This window comes from Podarcis melisellensis (assembly GCF_964234715.1).
Source record: "Podarcis melisellensis genome assembly, chromosome: 2".
Classification (NCBI taxonomy): domain Eukaryota; kingdom Metazoa; phylum Chordata; class Lepidosauria; order Squamata; family Lacertidae; genus Podarcis; species Podarcis melisellensis.
This window is the reverse complement of record NC_138529.1, coordinates 116,638,491-116,659,352: the sequence shown is the minus strand read 5'-3', so window position 1 is coordinate 116,659,352 and position 20,862 is coordinate 116,638,491. Positions and strand designations below refer to the sequence as shown.

At 44.6% G+C, this 20,862-nt stretch overlaps 2 protein-coding genes across 3 annotated transcripts in view; both read left to right on the top strand.

Annotated features, from left to right (window-relative positions):
* LOC309364535 (uncharacterized protein) overlaps window positions 1–20,862 on the top strand; it is a 140,853-nt gene that overhangs the window by 26,823 nt on the left and 93,168 nt on the right. The gene's annotated exons all lie outside the window — the stretch shown is intronic.
* Window positions 11,507–18,446, top strand: LOC309364843 (uncharacterized protein). The gene is made up of 3 exons (XM_081902795.1): window positions 11,507–12,680; window positions 14,126–14,252; window positions 15,815–18,446. Exons 1-3 carry the CDS (start codon window positions 11,931–11,933, stop codon window positions 16,384–16,386), a joined length of 1,449 nt encoding a protein of 482 aa, XP_081758921.1. The 5' UTR covers window positions 11,507–11,930; the 3' UTR covers window positions 16,387–18,446.

Genomic DNA, 20,862 nt, shown 5'->3' with positions numbered 1-20,862 from the left:
TATTTTAATGATGGCCAATTGTTTATAACCAAGCATCCTTCTTAACATTCCATTAAATCACAATATTTTTGTAAATAAGTCTTAAATTTCTTCCAGTCCTCTTCCATCCTTTCTTCTCCCAGGTCTCGGATTCTGCCGGTCATCTCCGCCAGCTGCATATAGTCCATCAGTTGCATCTGCCATTCTTCCAGTGTGGGTAGATCTTGAATTTTCCAATTCTTGGCAAGTAATATCCTTGCTGCTGTTGTCGCATACATGAAAAATGTTCTGTCTTTCTTTAACACCTTCTGGTCGACAATGCCCAGGAGGAAAGCCTCTGGTTTCTTAGTGAAGGTATACTTAAATACCTTTTTCAGCTCATTATATATCATTTCCCAGAAGGCCTTCACCTTAGGGCAGGTCCACCAGAGATGGTAAAATGTTCCTTCATTTTCCTTACATTTCCAGCATTTGTTATCTGACGAATGGTATATTTTGGCAAGTTTAACTGGGGTCATGTACCATCTGTATATCATTTTCATTACATTTTCTTTCAAAGCATTACATGCAGTAAAATTCAACCCAGTGGTCCACAACCTTTCCCAGTCCTCAAACATAATGTTATGCCCAATGTCCTGTGCCCATTTTATCATAGCCGACTTAACCATTTCGTCTTGTGTATTCCATTTCAACAGCAAGTTATACATTCTTGAAAGTACCTTAGTCTTAGGTTCTAACAACTCTGTTTCCAACTTCGATTTCTCCACCTGGAATCCTAACTTTTTGTCACTTTTAAAAACTTCCTTGATCTGAGCGTAGTGTAACCAGTCTCGCACTTTATCCTTCATTTTCTCCATACTCTGCAATTTCCAATTGTCTCCGTCTTTTTCTAGCAATTCCCAATATTTTGGCCAATAGGCTTCCATATTGGTTCCTTTTCGGGCCTTAGCTTCCAAAGGTGAAAGCCACCTTGGTGTTTTATTTTCCAATAAGTCTTTATATTTTGTCCAGACATTAAACACTGCTTTCCTGACAATATGGTTCTTAAAGGCCTTGTTGATCTTAACTTTATCATACCATAAATATGCATGCCAACCAAACGCATTGTTATAACCTTCCAGGTCTAAAACATCAGTGTCCTCAAGAAGTAGCCAATCTTTTAGCCAGCAGAAAGCTGCGGCTTCATAGTACAACCTTAAGTCTGGCAGGGCAAAGCCCCCTCTTTCCTTTGCATCTGTTAATATCTTAAACTTGATTCTGGGCTTTTTGCCCTGCCAGACAAATTTGGAAATATCTCTCTGCCACTTCCGGAAGCACTCCGTTTTGTCCACAATTTGCAATGTTTGAAACAAAAACAACATCTTTGGCAGCACATTCATCTTAATTGCAGCAATTCGGCCTAACAAGGAAAGCTTCAGCTTTGCCCAGCTTTCCAAGTCTCTCTTAATTTCAGACCAACATTTTTCATAATTATCTTTGAATAGACTCAGATTTTTGGTTGTTATATTAACCCCTAGGTATTTTACCCTTTTCACCAGTGATAATTCTGTTTCTCTCTGAAACCGTTCTGACTCTATTTCTGTCATATTTTTTCCTAACACCTTCGTTTTTTGTTTATTTAGCTTAAATCCTACAACCTGACCAAAGTCATGTATCAGTTGTAAAACTCTTTTCGTGCTAGATTCTGGCTCCTGCAATGTCAAAACTAGGTCATCTGCGAAAGCTTTCAGTTTATATTGTTTCGCTCCGACCTGAATCCCCTTCACCGACCGGTCACCTCTAATCATATTCAAGAGCACCTCCAGAACTGAGATAAATAACAGAGGGGAAATCGGGCAGCCTTGTCGTGTTCCTTTTTCAATTTTGAATTCTTCCGTTACCACATTATTAACTATCAATTTAGCTTTTTGTTCTGAATATATCGCATCAATCCCATTTTCAAAACCCCGCCCCACTCCCATTTCTTTTAAGTTTCCCTTCATGAATTTCCAAGAGATGTTGTCAAAGGCCTTCTCCGCGTCTATGAATATCAGCACTGCTCTAGTGTTTATGTCTGTTTGCAAAAGTTCCAAAATGTCAATAATGTTCCTTGTGTTTGCAAACATATGTCTACCTGGGAGAAAGCCAGCCTGGTCCTTGTGAATTACTTCATTCAAAACTTTTTTAAGTCTTCCTGCCAAAACATCAGCAAATATTTTATAATCCACATTTAAAAGGGAGATGGGGCGATAGTTCTTAAGTTGTGTCTTTTCAGTTTCTGATTTTGGTATCAGCGTGATAAAAGCTTCCTTCCACGATTCCGGCGCCTTCTTTCCCTCCAAAATTTCGTTGCTGACCTCCATTAAAGGTTGAATCAAATAGTCACTCATTATCTTATAATACTTGGAGGTAAGACCATCTGGTCCTGGAGATTTGCCCAGCTTCGTATTCTGAATGGCATGTTCAATTTCTTGTCGTGTTATTTGACTGTTCAGGAGTAATCTATTTTCTTGTGTGAGTTTTTTAAGGCTGTTTTTTTCCAAAAATTGTTCAATCTCAACCTCATTTTGCGGCCCTTGAGTATATAGTTTCTTGAAATATTTCTGAAAGGATTTCCTGATTTCCACAGGGTTCTGGATGTTTTTTCCTTCAATTTCCAGATTTGTAACTGTGTTCAGCTTTTGTCTCTTCTTCAACTGCCAGGCCAGCAGCTTCCCACATTTATTAGCCGATTCAAACGTTTTTTGTTTCATTGACTTAATCTTCCATTCTATTTCCTGATTGATCAGTCTAGCATATTGTGCCTGGTGGAGTTTAATTTCTCTCAGAGTCGGCTGCGACTTCGGGTTTCCTCTTAGCTTCTTTTCTAGCTCTTTTATTTTTTCCAAGATCTTATCTTTCTTTTCATTTTGTTTCCTTTTCTTAATAGCATTCTGTTGTATTAAGAACCCTCTCATCACGGCTTTACTCGCGTCCCAAATTGTTCTTTTTTCCACCGTTGTGTTCAAATTTATTTCAAAATAGTCCTTCAAAACTTTTTGGGCCTTCTTAATAATCTCCTGATCTCTAAATAAATTGTCATTCATCTTCCATCGAAAGGAGCCGGATGGTATTAGTGTCAGATCCATTCTCAAGGCGTTATGGTCGGAGCAGGTCTTTGGGCAGATTTCCACTTTTCTGACCTTAGGTGCCAGACATCTAGTAATCCATATTTGGTCAATTCTTGTCCAGGTCAGATGGGCTTCAGAGAAGAATGTTCCTTCCTTTTCCAAGGGGTTCCTCGTTCTCCAAATGTCAATCCAGTCCATATTGTCTGTCATTTCAAAAAAGGTCTTTGGTAGTCTGCCATCTTTGGTAACTTTTTGACTTTGCGACTTATCCATGTTGGTTGATACAATTCCGTTCATATCTCCCATCATAATGATGTTGTCAAAGTCCAGATATTCCAGCATGCTCTCATGCAACTTCTTGTAAAATTCCGATTTCCCCTCATCTTCTTGATGTTGAAGAATCATTGCTTCTTCCAGTACACTGATATTAGTTTGCCTGTCTTCCCAAATGATGTGTAAAAATTTTGGGACATTCGCAGGAAAACCAAAATGCTTGTTTACAAAACTATTGTACTACTATCTGCTTGTGAAACATGGACCACTTATAAGCGCTGTCTCCAACTCCTCGAAAGATTCCATCTCCATATATAAACGGTGTTTATATATACTTCTATATTGTCATACTGTTAGGTTTATTTTTTTTTGTAAATAAAATTGCAAATGTTTATTTAAATGCTTTGAATGTGCTTTAAAAGAGAACTCCTTCATCTTCCATGACTTTGTCCAATCCTCTTTTAAAGTTCTGCAGTTTAACTGTGCTGCGCGAAGAAGTCCTTCACCGTTCAGCCTCACTGGGTTAATACCAAATTTCTGGTATTAGGAAAGAGAGAGGAAAACCTCTCTCTGTCTACTCTGGAGCAAATGCTAGTCCTAACTCAGAGTAGACCCATTGAAGTTAAGGGACCTGAAAATCGATGAACAACTCCTATAGATAAGACAGAAGAGGATTTACTCTACTCAACTATTTGGAGGACAAGTTATAACGATGTATAAAAGCCATAGCAGAAATTGGTAATTGAGCAGGTGATGTGTAGGGAGAAGGGGTGAATGTATTTTGAAATGATAGCTGTAAAACAATATTTTATTGGGAGCAGCAAATAAGAGAGAAAAATAGAGGGGACATCTGGCGGGCGGGGGGTGGGAAGTCAACTTTCAAATTTGTACATATTGAATTTGTATTAATTTGGTGACAATTTGTTAAAAATTCTGGAGTATCAATAAAAATAATTGGCGAAAAGAAAAGAAGTTAAGGGACCTGACTCAACTTAAGCAATCCACAATACAGTGGTACCTCAGGTTAAGTACTTAATTCGTTCCGGAGGTCTGTTTGTAACCTGAAACTGTTCTTAACCTGAAGCACCACTTTAGCTAATGAGGCCTCCTGTTGCTGCCGTGCTGCCGGAGCAAGATTTCTGTTCTCATCCTGAAGCAAAGTTCTTAACCTGAAGCACTATTTCCAGGTTAGTGGAGTCTGTAACCTGAAGCATAGTAACCCGAGGTACCACTGTATAATAAAAGTGTCTGTGGAATAGAGTGCCTCAGAAGGTGGAGGGTTTTAAGCAGAGGTTGGATGGCCGCCTGTCATGGATGCTTGTGTTGAGATGTTTGCACTGCGCGGTGTTCCTAGAATACACAATCCTAGAATTGTAGAGTTAGAAGGGACCCCAGGGTCATCTAGTCCAACCCGCTGCAATGCAGGGATCTTTTGCCCAACTTTAACCCTTCCAGTTCTAGGATTTCATGATTCTATGTTAGGAATATAAAAACAGTTAAAACCACTGCACGCACATACATAAAAGCAATTATTTTTTTAAACAAACTATAAACTGCAAATAGTTTGTTTAAAAAAATAATTGCTTTTATGTATGTGCGTGCAGTGGTTTTAACTGTTTTTATATTCCTAACATAGAATCATGAAATTCTAGAGTTGGAAGGGTTCAAGTTGGTTCAAGATCCCTGCATTGCAGCGGGTTGGACTAGGTGACCCTGGGGTTTCTTTTTTTTTTAAACAAACTATAAACTGCAAAGGGACGCAGGTGGCGCTGTGGGTTAAAGCCTCAGTGCCTAGGACTTGCCGATCGAAAGGTCGGCGGTTCGAATCCCTGCGGCGGGGTGCGCTCCCGCTGCTTGGTCCCAGCGCCTGCCAACCTAGCAGTTCGAAAGCACCTCCGGGTGCAAGTAGATAAATAGGGACCGCTTACCAGCGGGAAGGTAAACGGCGTTTCCGTGTGCGGCTCTGGCTCGCCAGAGCAGCGATGTCACGCTGGCCACGTGACCCGGAAGTGTCTCCGGACAGCGCTGGCCCCTGGCCTCTTAAGTGAGATGGGCACACAACCCCAGAGTCTGTCAAGACTGGCCCGTACGGGCAGGGGTACCTTTACCTTTACCTTTATAAACTGCAAAAATCAAAAACTGTTCTAAAAACAATTAACATGCATACACACCAGGTGTAAAAAGGTAAAGAGAGTATTAAACCTGTTGAGTGCTGTCCTGTTAAAACCACAGGAGCCCCGCCAGAGGGGGAAAAGTCTGTAGAATATTTCCTAAATCGTTTACAGTACTTTGTCTCCTATTATCATGCGAGCCAGCTCCCATTTCCTTTCAGCAGCTTTGCCAGGCTCACACACACCGGGGTCTCTGGTTCTTTAAAAACTCCAGCCACATCTTTGGATCCTGGAAGGAGAGCATTTTTATTTATCAAAGCTGCTGCTTTTCAAGTTTGATATATAGGAATATTTCACATTGGCTGTATGTAAACCGGTGAATGTAAATACTTTGTTTTATGAACAAGCGGTATACAAATCTTGTTGAACAGATAAGAGTCCCTCTTTCCTTAATCCTCCCCCCACCCTTCTCTGGGAGGTCCTACAATGGGTTAAATCTGAGATATGCCCTTCCCCAAAATTTCCCCAGGTCTTTTTTTAAAGTTTGTGAAAAGCGGGCGGGGCTGGTGGGAGGGACCAACCTGTTGAAGGAGCCCCTCCCTGTCTGGTCTCAGTCTATTCCATTCATTCCAGCAAACTGGGTGTTGGAGGGCGGCTGGAAGCGGTGGTGAGTTTGAACCCATTATCTGGGGCTGGGTGAAAGCTGGGCCCTTGGAACGCCCTGCCACTATATGGGTTCCTTCCAAATGGGGATTTTTGCTGTTGTTGCTGCAACTACAACTCTCTTTTATGCTTAACTGTGCAGGCTGAGCCCAAACGCCAGGTTTGGGGGGAGGGGGATGGTCAACACAAGCCATGGGGGTTGGATGGAGTCCATAAGATGCTGAGTCGGAGCATTGGCCCATTTGAGCTCCGTTTTGCCTACACGGGCTGGCAGCGGCTCTCCAAGGTTTCCTGCTTGGAGATGCTGGGACCCTTTTGCGTGCGGAGCAGACGCTTCAACACTGAGCTGCGACTGCTTTTTTAAGTTTCTAGTCCTCAGGGTTCCAAATGGAAAGCAGTTTAAACTGGAATAAAGGAATAATAATAATAATAATAATAATAATAATAATAATAATAATAATAATGCCTAGCTCACTATTGCGCAGGCCTTCTGCATGCAAAGCAGCTGTTCTGTCGCTATGCCATGGCGCATTCCTCCAGCCCAAAGCAACTGGAAGTCGCCAGATGGGGAAAGGTGTTGTAAATGGTGCCTTTTACAAGTAAAACCAGGTTGGCATGTGTTGCGGCAATGGTGGCAAGGGTTGAATAGATAGAGCCTCTATTGCCAGATGCAGTCTACCTTCTAAATACCAGTTTCCAGAAAGGTGTGAGCAGCGCTGGCTTTTATTCCTCCCTACGGAGAAGACATTGCATTCGTGGATGAGATGGCTGCGGGTTGTTTTCAGTGCTAGTCCTACTCAAGAGTAGGCCTATTGAAATGAATTGACATAGGTTGGAAGGTTTTGGTGGTTTTTTTGTTTTTTATTTCTGTGAAGAATTTCAAAACAAACATTAACAGAAAAACCAATGGTGCAATGGCCCTTGTTGATAACTGTGCTGTTATCCAAAGCATCAGTGATTAAGTGGACAAGTAATGAAACATGGCTATACACTCAAATGGGTCTACTCTTGAGTAGGACCGGCACTGAATCCTGTCCTGGGTTTCCCCTCCTTTTAGTCTGACCCCAAATGATAATCCTTATTCTTATCCATCAGTTCTGCAATCCTCTCTGTTCTCTTCAGCTGAATTTTTAATTCCTGTTGCTTTCATTTTCTTATTTTAAAAAATATATTTTTAAGTTTTCTATTAATAGTTAAATGCTTTTTTAGAGTAACGATTTGGACAGCAGCTGTGAAAACCGTATGGAAAAGTGGGGTGTAAATTTAGTAATGATTTGATGGCTTGAATCGTTATTAATAATTGCTCGACCTTCACCGTAAAGTCCCAGGTAGGGTTACAACTAAAAATCAATATTAAAAACGATTTAAAACAGCTTACAATCGCAAAAATAGAGTGGATCCTATATTAAAATTTGTTAAGTTAAAATCCTATATGTGTGTCCTGCTTAATAGTTCAAAAATCTCTTAATTGGTGTACAGTTGGTGAAGATTTCATCTTTCGCCCTTCCTCCCAGAGCAGCCCAGTAATAAAACATCTTTAAAATAAATATACATATTTAAAACCAAAAACATCTCCCAAATGATTCCAATACAGATGCAGACTGGGAAAGATCTCAAAACGCCTATTATAAAAAGCCTTTTTCTCCCTAGGATGGGACTTCACTCTATTGAGATGTTTTTATTTGCTACCTATTGCCACTTTTGCTATATTTGTATAGATTTTTTTTTCTTGTTGAGCGTGGTTTAGTTATGGAAAGGCAGCCTACAACTAGACAATTGCTGTTGTTTAGTTGTTTAGTCGTGTCCAACTCTTTGTGACCCCATGGACCTGTTGTCGCCTTCTCCTTGGGCCCTCCATCTTTCCCAACATCAGGGTCTTTCCCAGGGAGTCTTCTCTTCTCTTGAGGCAGCCAAAGTATTGAAGCCTCAGCTTCAGGATCTGTCCTTCCAGTGAGCACTCAGGGCTGATTTCCTTAAGAATGGATAAGTTTGATCTTCTTGCAGTCCATGGGACTCTCAAGAGTCTCCTCCAGCACCAGAATTCAAAAGCATCAATTCTTCTGCGATTAGCCTTCTTTATGGTCCAGCTCTCACTTCCATACATCACTACTGGGAAAACCATAGCTTTAACTATACGGACCTTTGTTGGCAAGGTGATGTCTCTGCTTTTAAGATGCTGTCTAGGTTTGTCATTGTTTTTCTCCCAAGAAGCAGGCGTCTTTTAATTTCGTGGCTGCTGTCACCATTTGCAGTGATCATGGAGCCCAAGAAAGTAAAATCTCTCACTGCCTCCATTTCTTCCCCTTCTATTTGCCAGGAGGTGATGGGACCAGTGGCCATGATCTTCCGTTTTTTTTTTATGTTGAGCTTCAGACCATATTTTGCGCTCTCCTCTTTCACCCTCATTAAAAGGTTCTTTAATTCCTCCTCACTTTCTGCCATCAAAGTTGTGTCATCTGCATATCTGTGGTTGTTGATATTTCTTCCAGCAATCTTAATTCCGCTTTGGAAAAGCGGGGATATAAAAACACATAAGAGCAAATAAAACAGGGTTAAAAAATTATTTATTGCATTTATACACTGTTTGTATCCTTCCTTTGTGCTCACAGATATTTGGGATGGGATGGGGGTTAAGGGGAGATCTCCCTCCAATCTAATTATGCTTGCCACAACACTGTTTGGTAGGTTAGGCGGAGAGCTGGGGGTATCAACTATTTTGTTTTATTTATTATTATTATACTTGAGTCCCACCTTTCATCCAATGAACTCAAGGCAGTGTGCAAAACAAATATTAAACCAGGGAAAAATTAGTCACAAAAATGTCTTGTTTGTTTATTGATTGATTGAATTTATATACCACCCTATACCCCAGGGTCTCAGGGCAGTTCACTGAATAAAATCAAGATATAAAACCAGAAAATACCTAATAAAAATAAAAACAGCAACCCCACAAAAAAAAATTAAAAGGGCATAGGATGTTGTTGTTGTTTTGTAATGTGTTTTGAAAAGCAGCATGCTTACATGATAAATGTGTGCTTAGCAACATGGATCTGATACAGATATTTTTTTTATTTAGTAAATAAATTGCACACTGCGTCATTGTAAAAAAACAACCCTCCAAGCAGTAATATATATATATATACCACCCTTCATCGAAAGATCTCACCGTATGATTAGAACAGCGCTGTTGCTTTTTAAAAGCTTTTCACTCTTCAAATTTATTTTTAAAAACCAGTTAAGTTGTAAGATGTAAAGGCAGCAGGGATTTTTTTCCCTTTTTAGAAAAACTCCTCACCTGTGCTACTACAGCCATTTCCATGTCAACACCTGTCCTGAGGAGACCTCTTGCAAACACATTCAGACTGGCTTTGTGTCAGTCCTGGCGGGGACAATGGCAGTGTACTTGAGACAAAAGATTGCCCTCCCAAATCTATTTAAAGCAAAGTGGTAAAATGGGATTTGCCAATCTCTGCCCTGGAGGCACCTTCCATTCCTGAAAGGGCTCAGAACAGCTTTTCACAATCTCTGGCTAGCCAACATCTGTTTTAAAAACAACACAGGAAGTCGGAGAATGGGGGAGGCACTAGCCTTAATGGTTTTAAAAGATTGGGGGGGGGTACCTGTGGAAAGTGGGATGGGAAGTAAATAAAACAAAAGAAAAAAAATATGTATTTGAATTTTATGTGAATTTGTGGTAACTTAATTATATATATATCTAAAAAACAAGTGTGTGTTTGTGTGTGTGTCTGTCTGTCTGTCTGTCTGTCTGTCTGTCTATCTATCTATCTATCTATCTATCTATCTATCTATCTATCTATCTATCCCTGGATTAGGTCCTCTGCCCTACACATTTAAAGCAGTATCATACCACTTTAAACTTTCATAGTTCCCTCTCCCCCCACCCCCAAAATAAATAAATCATGGAGAACTGTAGTTTGATAAGAGTGCTGAGAGCTGCTAGGAGACACACGCACCCATTCTTTTTGGAGAACTACAGTTCCCACAGTGGTTTAACAACGAATCCCTCTTCCCAGAGAACTCTGGAAATTGAGGGGAACGGGGTCTCCTGACATCTCTCTGCACCCTTCACATACTACAACTCCCAGAGTTATGTCGGGCTGTTTAAAGTGGAATGATGGCTGCTTCAAATGCACAGTGCCTAGGAGCAAACTCCCAGGGGCTTTGGGGGCTCCGGGCTCCCCACAATTGAATATTTGAGGGGACCAGCCTCCCCCCCAAAAGGTTGATGGGCATTGCCATTCGAATGGTGTGCATGCACCATGTCATGTGATCGATTATGTGGGGTGAGCCTTAACCGGCCTCCCAATATTTCATTCAAATTGCCCCCCCAGTGTAGTGCAAATGGGGCCTAAATGTTTGAGGCTCGATGGTGGATCTGTTTTAATGTGGAAGTTTTAAAACCAGGTTTAGCAGGAGGAATCCTGGGAAGGGGATTTGGAAGCAAGGTCTAGAGGCAAGGAGTGGGAACACTTTTGGCCCTCTGCACGTTGCAACCTTCTGGGGGCCACATAGATGGAGCCAGGGGCCACAGCTGACAAAGTTGCTGGTGTGTCAGTTTTTCCCCTCAATATAGCAGGTTAATTTCAGCAAAGATGCTTAAAAAGGGTCCCTGTTTGCATCAGAGAAATGTTGGAGGGTATGTAGGCTTGGGGAGAGTTTCCCAAGAGCCGTGTAGAGGGACTTGGAGGGCCACATTTGTTCCCTGGGCTGAGCAATATAGGAAGTTGCCTCATACTGAGACAGAACCTTTGTCCGCCACATTCTTGTCTACACCAGGGTTTCCCAAACTTTGGTCTCCTGCTGTGTGTTTTTATTTGGACTACAATTCCTATCATCCCTAGTCATGGATGATGGGAACTGTAATCCAAAGACAGTGGGAGACAGTTGGGAAGCACTGGCCTATGCTGACTGGAAGTGTCCCACAGGGTGTCAAGCAGGGGAAATTCCCAGCCCTCAATGCCAGGATTGAACCTGGGATCTTAGGCCTGCGGAGCAGCTGTTCTGTTGCTGAGCTCAGTCCTGCCTTATCCCAAATCAGCTTTAGTCAGTCTAGTTCTGTTCTGTCTACCCTGGTTGGCAGCACTTTAGGCAGGGGCTTTTCCTAGCCCATGCTGGAATTGAACCTGGGAACTGCAGGACGCAAAGCAGATGCTCTACCATTGAGGTTACAGCCCTTTCCATTACCTAGGTCATAAAATTGTAGAGCAGCTGCAAGGGACCCGAGGGTCATCTAGTCCAGCCCCCCTGCATGCAGGAATCTCAGCTAAGGCATCCATGACAGATGGCCCTCCAACCTCCGCTTAAAAACCTTCTTGTATTCCCTGCAGAAGTTTTTAATTTGTAGCAATTTAGCATGAATGCTGTGCATCTCCTGGTCCAGCCCAATGTGAGGTTTAGCAGCAAAAGCGTAGCAAAAGACTTTGCAAAGAGAGCGAGAGGAGCCTCTCTCTCTCTCTCTCTTGCAAGTTTTGCCTTTTCCAGGTCTGTCAGCAAGGTGCAGTGTGAAATTTCCTAGTGCTCAGAAGACTTGGGAAGTGGCTGTTGGCGTGTGAGTTTCAGTTCCTTCTGACATCCCTGTTTTGTGTTCTCTTTCAGGAACGGAGCCTTTGAAAACAAAACAAAAATAAGTTGCTTGCAAGCTGTCCCGGTTCTTCGGCGACAAAATTGCAGGCCGCGAAACCCTTGCACGGCTTTTCAAGTCTTGCCCAGGGAGTCGGGAGCAGCTGCACAAAAGTTGCCATTTTTTGCCATTCGTTTGCTGCGAGCTTCAGAACTTCCAGCCGGCAGAGCTAAAATGGCCGCCACACGCCGCTGGAGGGCCGAAGCTGAGCGCACCCGGCTCCGGGAGGACCCCAAAGGTCTCAAATCGGGGGCCGGTGAGGCAGGAACCCCCGAAAGCCCCTCGGCAAGCCGTTCGGCAGACGCCGGGGGTTACGCGGTACGCCAAGAGAGCCAGCCGAGACTAGGGAGCAGCGGTCACTATCAGTGGGAGACCGAGTTCCAGGAGTTTCTGGAAGGTTCCGTCTGGGAGGAGCAGACCCCGGAGGAGCTGGCCCCAGGGGCCGACACCCGGGCCTTCCTGGCCTCCTTTGAGCAGGTGGCTGTGGCCTGCCACTGGCCCAGGAGGGAGTGGGTGACCCGGCTGCTGCCGGCCCTGGGCGAGGAAGCGGAGAAGGCCTTCATCAGCCTGGACGCCCAGGACCGCGGAGACTTCCAGAAGGTCAAGGCGGCCATCTTGAGGCGCGAGGCCCTGGCGCGCGAGAAGAAGCACCAGGAGTTCCGCCGCTTCTGCTACCAGGAGGCCAACGGGCCCCGGGAAGTCCTTGCACGGCTCCAGGAGCTGTGCCAACAGTGGCTGAACACGGAGAGGAGCAGCAAGGAGCAGATCTTGGAGGCCTTGCTCCTGGAGCAGTTCCTCAACGTCCTGCCGAAGGAAATGTACCACTGGGTCAAGGAGCGTGTGCCGGAGAGCTGCCTGCAGGCCGTGGCTCTGGCGGAAGATTTCCTGAGGAGGTTGCAAGCGGCCGAAAGGGGGGAAGAACCGGTAAGAAGGTTGCATTACTCCCCCCCCCAGGCTTGCAAACAGCTCCTAGCCAGCAAATGGTTGCAAAAGCCAAATATCCCAGCAGTGCAAGCGACCAAAGCCCAATGGCTTCAACTTCGCTTTTTCTTTTTTTGGCGAAATAGAAGGACACACTAGGATCATCTCACTGAACCCTGTGCAATGCAGGATTGTTTTTGTCCAACCCCCAGTTTCCAGTTCAAGTTGAGTGAGCCTCTGGGGCCTAATAATAATAATAATAATAATAATAATAATAATAATAATAATAATAATTTATTATTTATACCCTGCTCATCTGGCTGGGTTTCCCCAGCCACTCTGGGCGGCTTCCAACTAAATATTAAAAACAATACAGCATCTGACATTAAAAACTTCCCTAAACAGGGCTGCCTTCAGTTGTCTTTTAAAAGTAAAATACCGTATTTTTTGCTCTGTAAGACTCACTTTTTCCCTCCTAAAAAGTAAGGGGAAATGTGTTTGTGTCTTATGGAGCGAATGCAGGCTGCGCAGCTATCACAGAAGCCAGCACAGCAAGAAGGATTGCTGCTCTCACTGTGCAGCGATCCCTCTTGCTGTTCTGGCTTCTGAGATTCAGAATATATTTTTTTTCTTGTTTTCCTCCTCCAAAAACTAGGTGCGTCTTGTGGTCTGGTGCGTCTTATAGAGCGAAAAATACGGTAGTTGTTTATTGCCTTGACATCTGCTGGGAGGGAGTTCCACAGGGCAGGCGCCACTACCGAGAAGGCCCTTTGCTCTCAGAAATCTGCTCTCAGTTCAAACCTTTTACATCTTTGTAGCTGGGTTGTTTTCAGTTTCTTATCTCATTGTCTCTGGCCTGTAGTTTGCTCCAATTAAAGCCCAATTAACAGGATAACCTGAGCTTCCAGGAACGGGATGGGGGAGGGGGTTTCGTGGCAGCCAGAGTACTCCATGCACCCAGTGCCATTCCAATGGGAAGCAAGTGCCAGACCGCCAGGCAAACTGCGGGTGAGAGCTTGGTCCCTCTTCCAACCAAAGAGGAAAACAGATAATGAAATTCCCCCATCATTATCTGATTATCTCCATCTGTCTCTCTTACGCAGTGTTGGGAGAAACTCCATTCAAGGAGCACCGGAAACAGCTAGCCAAACTTGAATACATTCAGTGCCTTAACTAAAGAGCTGCTTCTAGTTTATTATTATTACATGTTTCTCCTCTTTCCCCTGACAACAGCCCTGTGAGGTAGCTCAGGCTAGAGAGAATGGTGACTGGGCCCAAGGTCGCCTGGTATGTTTCATGGCCGAGTGGGGATTCGAACCCTGATCTCTCAGGTCATAATCCAGCGCTCTAACCATTGCACCACACTGGTGACCTGAGCACTTTGCCTTCTGTTCCTTTTCTTCCGCTCCTCAGTGGTCTCCCTTTTTCTGCTCTTTATTTTTTCCCAGGAGCAGGAAGAGGCTGCAGATCTTCGCAAGAAGCAGGAAGTTCCGCTGGAAACGGTGCCGCTGCAAACTTGGGCTACGAGGGAGGTCCAAGAGGAGCCCAGTTCATCATCACGCAAGACTTACACAGGTAAGCAGGGGTCTTAGTTTTGCCTAGAATTAGTGGTGGGAAGAGGGGGTGTCCCTGGCTCCAAAGAGATCCAGTGTGGAGCAGTGGTGTTGTTGTTGTTTTAATCAATTTTATTCAAGGTTTTCAACATATGCTACAATAAAAGCCAAACAAAGCCAATAGAGAGCAAAATAAAAAAAGGATAGAGGAAACACCCACACACAAACAAAATTTTATATTCTATCAACCAGCTGTAGGGCATATGTTGCAACCAGCTTGTGTAAAGATTTTCTGTTTCAGAGAAATAGGAGTGCATTGATTGGTGTGTGTAGTTAACATAACATTTTTGACAGGAAATGAGCTAGAGACAACCACCTGATCTTTATAAAAACTACTATTTATTGGTGCTTCTGTTTAGTTTTCCCCCCTCTTCTCCCCTCATCCCTTTTTTCTTTTTGTGCCCTGTCATTTCAGATTGTATGCTTGTGGGCAGGGATGGTCATGTCGCAATTGGTTGTATGCAAGGCACTCTGGGAGTATTTCTGAGTGGGTAAAAAATGCTCTAAATAAATCTCTTTTGGCTCCAGCCCTAACCACTACTTATATTTGGCCCTCGAATGGTTGCCCAGAAGGCAGTGCGGCCCCTGGGGCTAAAAAGGGCTCCCCATCCCTACCTAAAGGAAGGTCCTAAACATACGGAAAAGCTTTTTGACAGGAAGAGCCATTTGACAGTGGAACGGTCTCCCTCAGGAGGTGGTGGCCTCTTCTTCCTTGGAGGTTTTTAAGCAGAGGTTGGGTGGCCATCTGTCATGGATGCTGCAATGTGCTCTACGCAGGTCTGGTGACCCGGAAACTACCATTAATCCAGAATGCGGCAGCTAGACTGGTGACTGGGAGCGGCCTCTTGAGACCATATAACACCGGTCTTGAAAGACCTACATTGGCTCCCAGTATGTTTCCGAGCACAATTCAAAGTGTTGGTGCTGACCGTTAAAGCCCTAAATGGCCTTGGCCCAGTATACCTGAAGGAGCGTCTCCAGCCCCATCGCTCAGCCCGGACACTGAGGTCCAGCTCCGAGGGCCTTCTGGCGGTTCCTTCCCTGCAAGAAGTGAGGTTACAGGGAACCAGGCAGAGGGCCTTCTCAGTGGTGGCACCCACCCTGTGGAACACCCTCCCATCAGATGTCAAGGAAATAAACAACTATCTGACTTATAGAAGACATCTGAAGGCAGCCATGTTTAGGGAAGTTTTTAATGTTTGATCGTGTTTTTAATATTTTGTTGGGAGCCGCCCAGAGTGGCTGGGGAAATCCAGTCAGATGGGCAGGGTATAAGTCAGGCACCCCCAAACTCAGCCCTCCAGACGTTTTGGGACTACAACTCCCATCATCCCTAGCTAACAGAACCAGTGGTCAGGGATGATGGGAATTGTAGTCCCAAAACAACTGGAGGGCTGTGTTTGGGGATGCTTGGTATAAGTAATATTTTCCCCCCTTTATTGCTTGCTGAGGTTGCTGCATTGCAGGGGTAAGACTAGGTGACTCTCCACAACTCTATGATACTACACTTTGTCTTTCTGGTAGGTTACGGGCAGGCCGGCGTGGCAAGGAAGAAGAAGACCTTCCAGTGGGGCCGCTACGGGGAAGTGAAGCTGCGAGCCCGGTTTCCCGGAAGAGCAAACGCAGTCCTGCCGTCCCGCTGGAAGCAGGCCGGAGGCACCCAGGAGCAGCGCCGCTCGGATAGACTGAAGCGAGCCCAGTTGCCGAACCTGGCTGAGACCCCTCCCTCGCCGCCGCCGCCTCCTCCATCTCCTCCATCTCCTCCTCCTCGGGATGTCAAGCCCAAGCTCAAGAAGCCCTCCCCCCCTCCAGACGCCGCCCCCAAGAGCCAGATCAAGATGTGCCCCGAGTGCGGCCGGGGCTTCAACGGCTTGGCGACCTTCAACCGCCACCGCATGCTCCACACCGGGGAGAAGCGCTACGAGTGCTGCTTCTGCAGCAAGGGCTTCTGCTGGCGCTCGGATCTGGTCCGGCACGAGTGCCAGCACACCGGGAAGAAGCCCCACGAGTGCCCCTTCTGCGGGGAGGGCTTCGACCGCAAGTGGCAGCGAGAGAAGCACGAGCTGATCCACACCAAGAGCAAGGGGAAGCTGTGAGCGGCCTGCGACTTGGCGGGAGGGAATTAGCGGGATTTTAGGAACGGGGGTGGGAGTGGATAGCGTTGCAGGGTTAAATCTCTCTGGGGCAGAAGCGGAGAAGGGGGCTTCTCGTTGCCAACCCTGGCGCCCTCCAGATGTTCTGGACCACAATTCCTGGTGGGATTTGTGGTCCAGAACATCCCAGCTTCCAAAGTCTGCCTCAGACAGGACCTGCAGTCTCGTTCCAGCTCCTTCCTCTTTTTGCCAACAATGTGTGTTGTTTTTCTGGCCACCTGAGTGCATCTCCTGGTTTTGGCAGCCTATGTGGAGGAGGCAGCTGTGCCCAAATGGATCAGGGGTGACCCAACCCATCGTGTAGGGCCACCCACCCACCCCAAAATCCAGCCACCGTCCAGCCAAAATGAGTTCTTTTCGAAATTCCTCTTAAAGCATGTGTTTCTTCCACATGTAAACATTCTGCATCGCTTGGCAGGATGTCCCGCCCCTCTTATTTCTTCCTCATGGTGAAACTATCCCAAAATAAAGCAACCCCTCCCCAAAAAAGTTGTATGTTGCATTATCCTGTTCTGAATTAGTGACCAAGCTTAGGCAATATATCAGGGTCTTTTTTACATGGCTTTAAGCCCCTGGAATGTATTAAAGGAGTGTGGAGCGTGTTAGAAGGGAAGATCAAGTAGGAGAAGCAGTTTTGAATTTGAGGTTGGTAGTGGGATGTTATGGGGCATGTTGAGCTTTTTGCAAGCAGGAGTTAATTCTACTGTTCATGTTCCATGTGTGTTTTAATTATCTGCATTCTGGTGTTTCTGTGAATCTGCCTTTCTGAAGGGAAAAAAAATTTGGCCGGTTCTTCTCAATAGCATCAGTTGGAGAAAAGCCTACTCCAGAGATTAGGGTGTGGGGAGAGAATTAGAGGGAAGCATCCTGAGGGGGCTGGGGGCTGAAAGTGGACTGTACTATTTTAGGATGTTGGTAGGGGGTACCATTTTCGAAAGCTCTGCCATGTTAAACAAACCTTAGTGAGTAAAAATGAGAAAAACGCCCCTTGTCATGGGGGAGACATTCTATTTTGGATCAGTTTTTGTACTTGAGCTCTTCTCCCCCTCCAGGCACCGTTAAAATTAAATGTGGAATCCCGCCTGGGTTCCAAAATGGTACAGCCCATTCCACTACCTCCAGGACTATACCACTTCATTCTACTGTATGGATAAGCCATACCTTAGTCCCCCAAATTTAATAACTATATTTACATTCTCTTGAACCCCCAGAAAGATGGTTTGGTCCCAGACTTGTTTAACACACTGATATGCCCCCATACAAAAGTGCTGTTTTTCATCTAATGGGCAACACAGAGTTCAGCCACAGTGACGGTAACTTGGGGTCACACACATTTCGAACTGGGCAAACAATGGTTTGCCGGAGCCAGGGGTGGGGAAGTTTCAGCCCTCAAGACTCCTAATTCCAATCTTCCTCAGCCACCATGGCCAAAGGATGGAGATTGGTTGTCTGACAGCATCGAGAGGGCAGCAAGTTCCCCCTTCTCAGTATGCTACCATCTGCCTGATTTGAACATAACAGTAAACTATGGTTTGGCCGAACCAGGAAGTGGTGGCGGTGGTAGAAGCAAATCAGCCTCAAGCACAGTCACTGTGGTTTGGCTATTGATGTGTGAATCCAGATAATATCTGTCCCAGAAGCTGATCCTAATGTATTGTTCTCGTTCTCTCATTAGTCTACCACTATTGTGCCCGTCTGTTTAAATGTTCAGTAGTAGCCTAGCTTTTCCCCCAAGCATCCTAGAAATGAGCCAAACAGCAGGTACCCGTTGCAGGTACCAGTTGCAAACCAATGAAACCGTTTTAATTTTTTTTTGGTTCCCTTGTTGAGTGTCTAAAGTTCTGAATGCCCACGCTTTTATACTCCTATCAAAACATGTTGAGGTTTTATTTATAAAGTTTCTTTTCTCAAGTTTTTTGTAATCTTAAATTTAAAAAAAGTCTTTTGTGACAAGTTTGGAGCTTGTTATGTTTGGAGCTATTAAAAATTGGGTAGTTGCTCAATTGATCCTGTGTGTTGTTCTTGACAACAAGGTGCTTGCCAGCCAGCCTTGCCCTATACCAGAATACTCCATTCCATCTCTTCTCCCCCCCCCCCCCCCCGCAACAAGCAAGTAGGTTGTATTCTATCACCACTGAACACAACTGTCCACTGTGGGCTGTTTCCCTCGCCCACTAGTTAAGGGCTCTTCTTGCCAATAACCTTTTAGGCACTTCGGCAAAACTTAAGAGTTTCTCCAGGCCTATTCATGTATACAGTGGTACCTCAGGTTACATATGCTTCGGGTTACAGACTCTGCTAACCCAGAAATAGTGCTTCAGGTTAAGAACTTTGCTTCAGGATGAGAACAGAAATCGTGCAGCGGCAGCGGGAGGCCCCATTAGCTAAAGTGGTGCTTCAGGTTAACAGTTTCAGGTTAAGAACGGACCTCCGGAACAAATCAGGTACTTAACCTGAGGTACCACTATATTTCCATTTTGGCTAAATAATGATTGGACCCACCTGTTGAGGTTCAGAACTAGAGGGAATGTCACTGTTAAAGTGGAGTGGTTAGAAACCTGAACAGCAGCCAGCATTTCATACTGCCACACTTCATTGCAGATCCTGCTGAACATGATAGGTTCCTTTTCTTAAAAAATGGAATATCCAGGTTCAGAGGCAATATACCCCCCACCCCCCACCCCAAAAAAAGAACCTGGCGTTTAGTGTACAGCATAGGAGGATTGTTTGTGCTTCCCAGATTCCACTGGGGCTTAACTTGCGAGTTGCCGCGGAACATTTCTCTCTCGATTTTTTGCCTACCTACTTTTACAAGCCAAATGGTGAGAGAATCATAGGAAGCTGCCTTGTACCTGAGCCAGGCCATTGATCCATCTAGATCTCCTCAACAGTGGAGTTTGGGGTGGCACTCTGCCCATGCTCAGGGGCATGTGGTGTGACATGCGCCAAAATTTTGCAGAACATGGACTGGCAACTTTTAACAGGCAGCGTCAACAGATAGTGCTGCAAACATATAACAAATATTTCTTATGGATTTACTTCTCTTTTTTTTAACCAATCAATTTTTATTAGTTTTCCAAATTTTAAATTAACAATTTAATTAGAATTTAACACCAATTTAAAAATTACTTTACCATCCATTCCTGTTTCCATCGTCTGCATGTGCAGTTCCTGTTTAGGCATTTACCTGACTATTTTCCCAATTAATCAAATACAATTAATCTTCCTTTCTCGATCCATGTAAATCATTAATCATAATTTTAAATCATATTTACTCCAATACAGCTTGCTTATCCTGTCTTTGTACGTTCGCAACATTCTAGTTAACAATGCTCAGATTTTACAGACCTTACTATTCTCTTTTCACAAAGCTGTGTTTTGTGACACCTTGGGGATTTACTTCTGAGTAAAATACGCGTAGGATTACATTGCAGCAAATTTGTAATTGCATCACTAAGTGGCGTGCAGAGGGAAATAAGTAACGAAAGGTGCAGACAGATTGCAAGGAAATGTGTAAGTCTCCTGAGACAATTCAGCTAAAAGTTGAACTCTATGCAGAACAAGCCCAAGTGCCCCATTCAGTGTTGGTAAATGGTGATAATGCAATCACCCTGGTCTTTGCTTTCTTGGTTAACACCTGTAAGCAACCATTGTCTGTCTTCATTTGCAAATGAATAAAACTTCCTGATAAGTTTTAGTCCAGCAATTTGAAGCTGGAGCCTCCCTTCGGAATTAATTTGTTACTATTGATTCAGTTTCCTTCCTCCAAAGAAAGCCATCACAAAAGCAAAAGATCTGAAAGTCTCAAAGGCATCAACACTGCCCCCTACCCTATAAAAACATTATTCAGAATAGTGGGTTGCATGAGCCGCCAAGGATATTTCCCCCCCACTCTAGCGACCAGGGGATGACTAATCTCCATCACTCCCCACTTCTCAAAACTCATATTTTCCTTGCGTATGCAACATACATTTAAAGCATATCCTTCTCCCCCCCCTCCCCGCCTATCCTGTTGTTGTTGTTGTTTAGTCGTTTAGTCATGTCCGACTCTTCGTGACCCCCTGGACCAGAGCATGCCAGGCACTCCTGTCTTCCACTGCCTCCCGCAGTTTGGTCAAACTCATGCTGGCAAACTCATGAGAAAACACTATTCAACCATCTCGTCCTCTGTTGTCCCCTTCTTGTGTCCTCCATCTTTCCCAACATCAGGCTCTTTTCCAGGGAGTCTTCTCATGAGGTGGCCAAAGTCTTGGAGCCTCAGCTTCAGGATCTGTCCTTCCAGTGAGCACTCAGGGCTGATTTCCTTCAGAATGGAGAGGTTTGATCTTCTTGCAGTCCATGGGACTCTCAAGTCTCCTCCAGCACCATAATTCAAAAGCATCAATTCTTCGGCGATCAGCCTTCTTTATGGTCCAGCTC

Coding starts and splice junctions, on each gene's coding strand:
- LOC309364843 (XM_081902795.1), top strand. CDS start 11,931: ATGGCCGCCACACGCCGCTGGAGGGCCGAAGCTGAGCGCACCCGGCTC. Junction 12,681..14,125: donor CCGAAAGGGGGGAAGAACCG/GTAAGAAGGTTG, acceptor ATTTTTTCCCAG/GAGCAGGAAGAGGCTGCAGA. Junction 14,253..15,814: donor ATCACGCAAGACTTACACAG/GTAAGCAGGGGT, acceptor TCTTTCTGGTAG/GTTACGGGCAGGCCGGCGTG.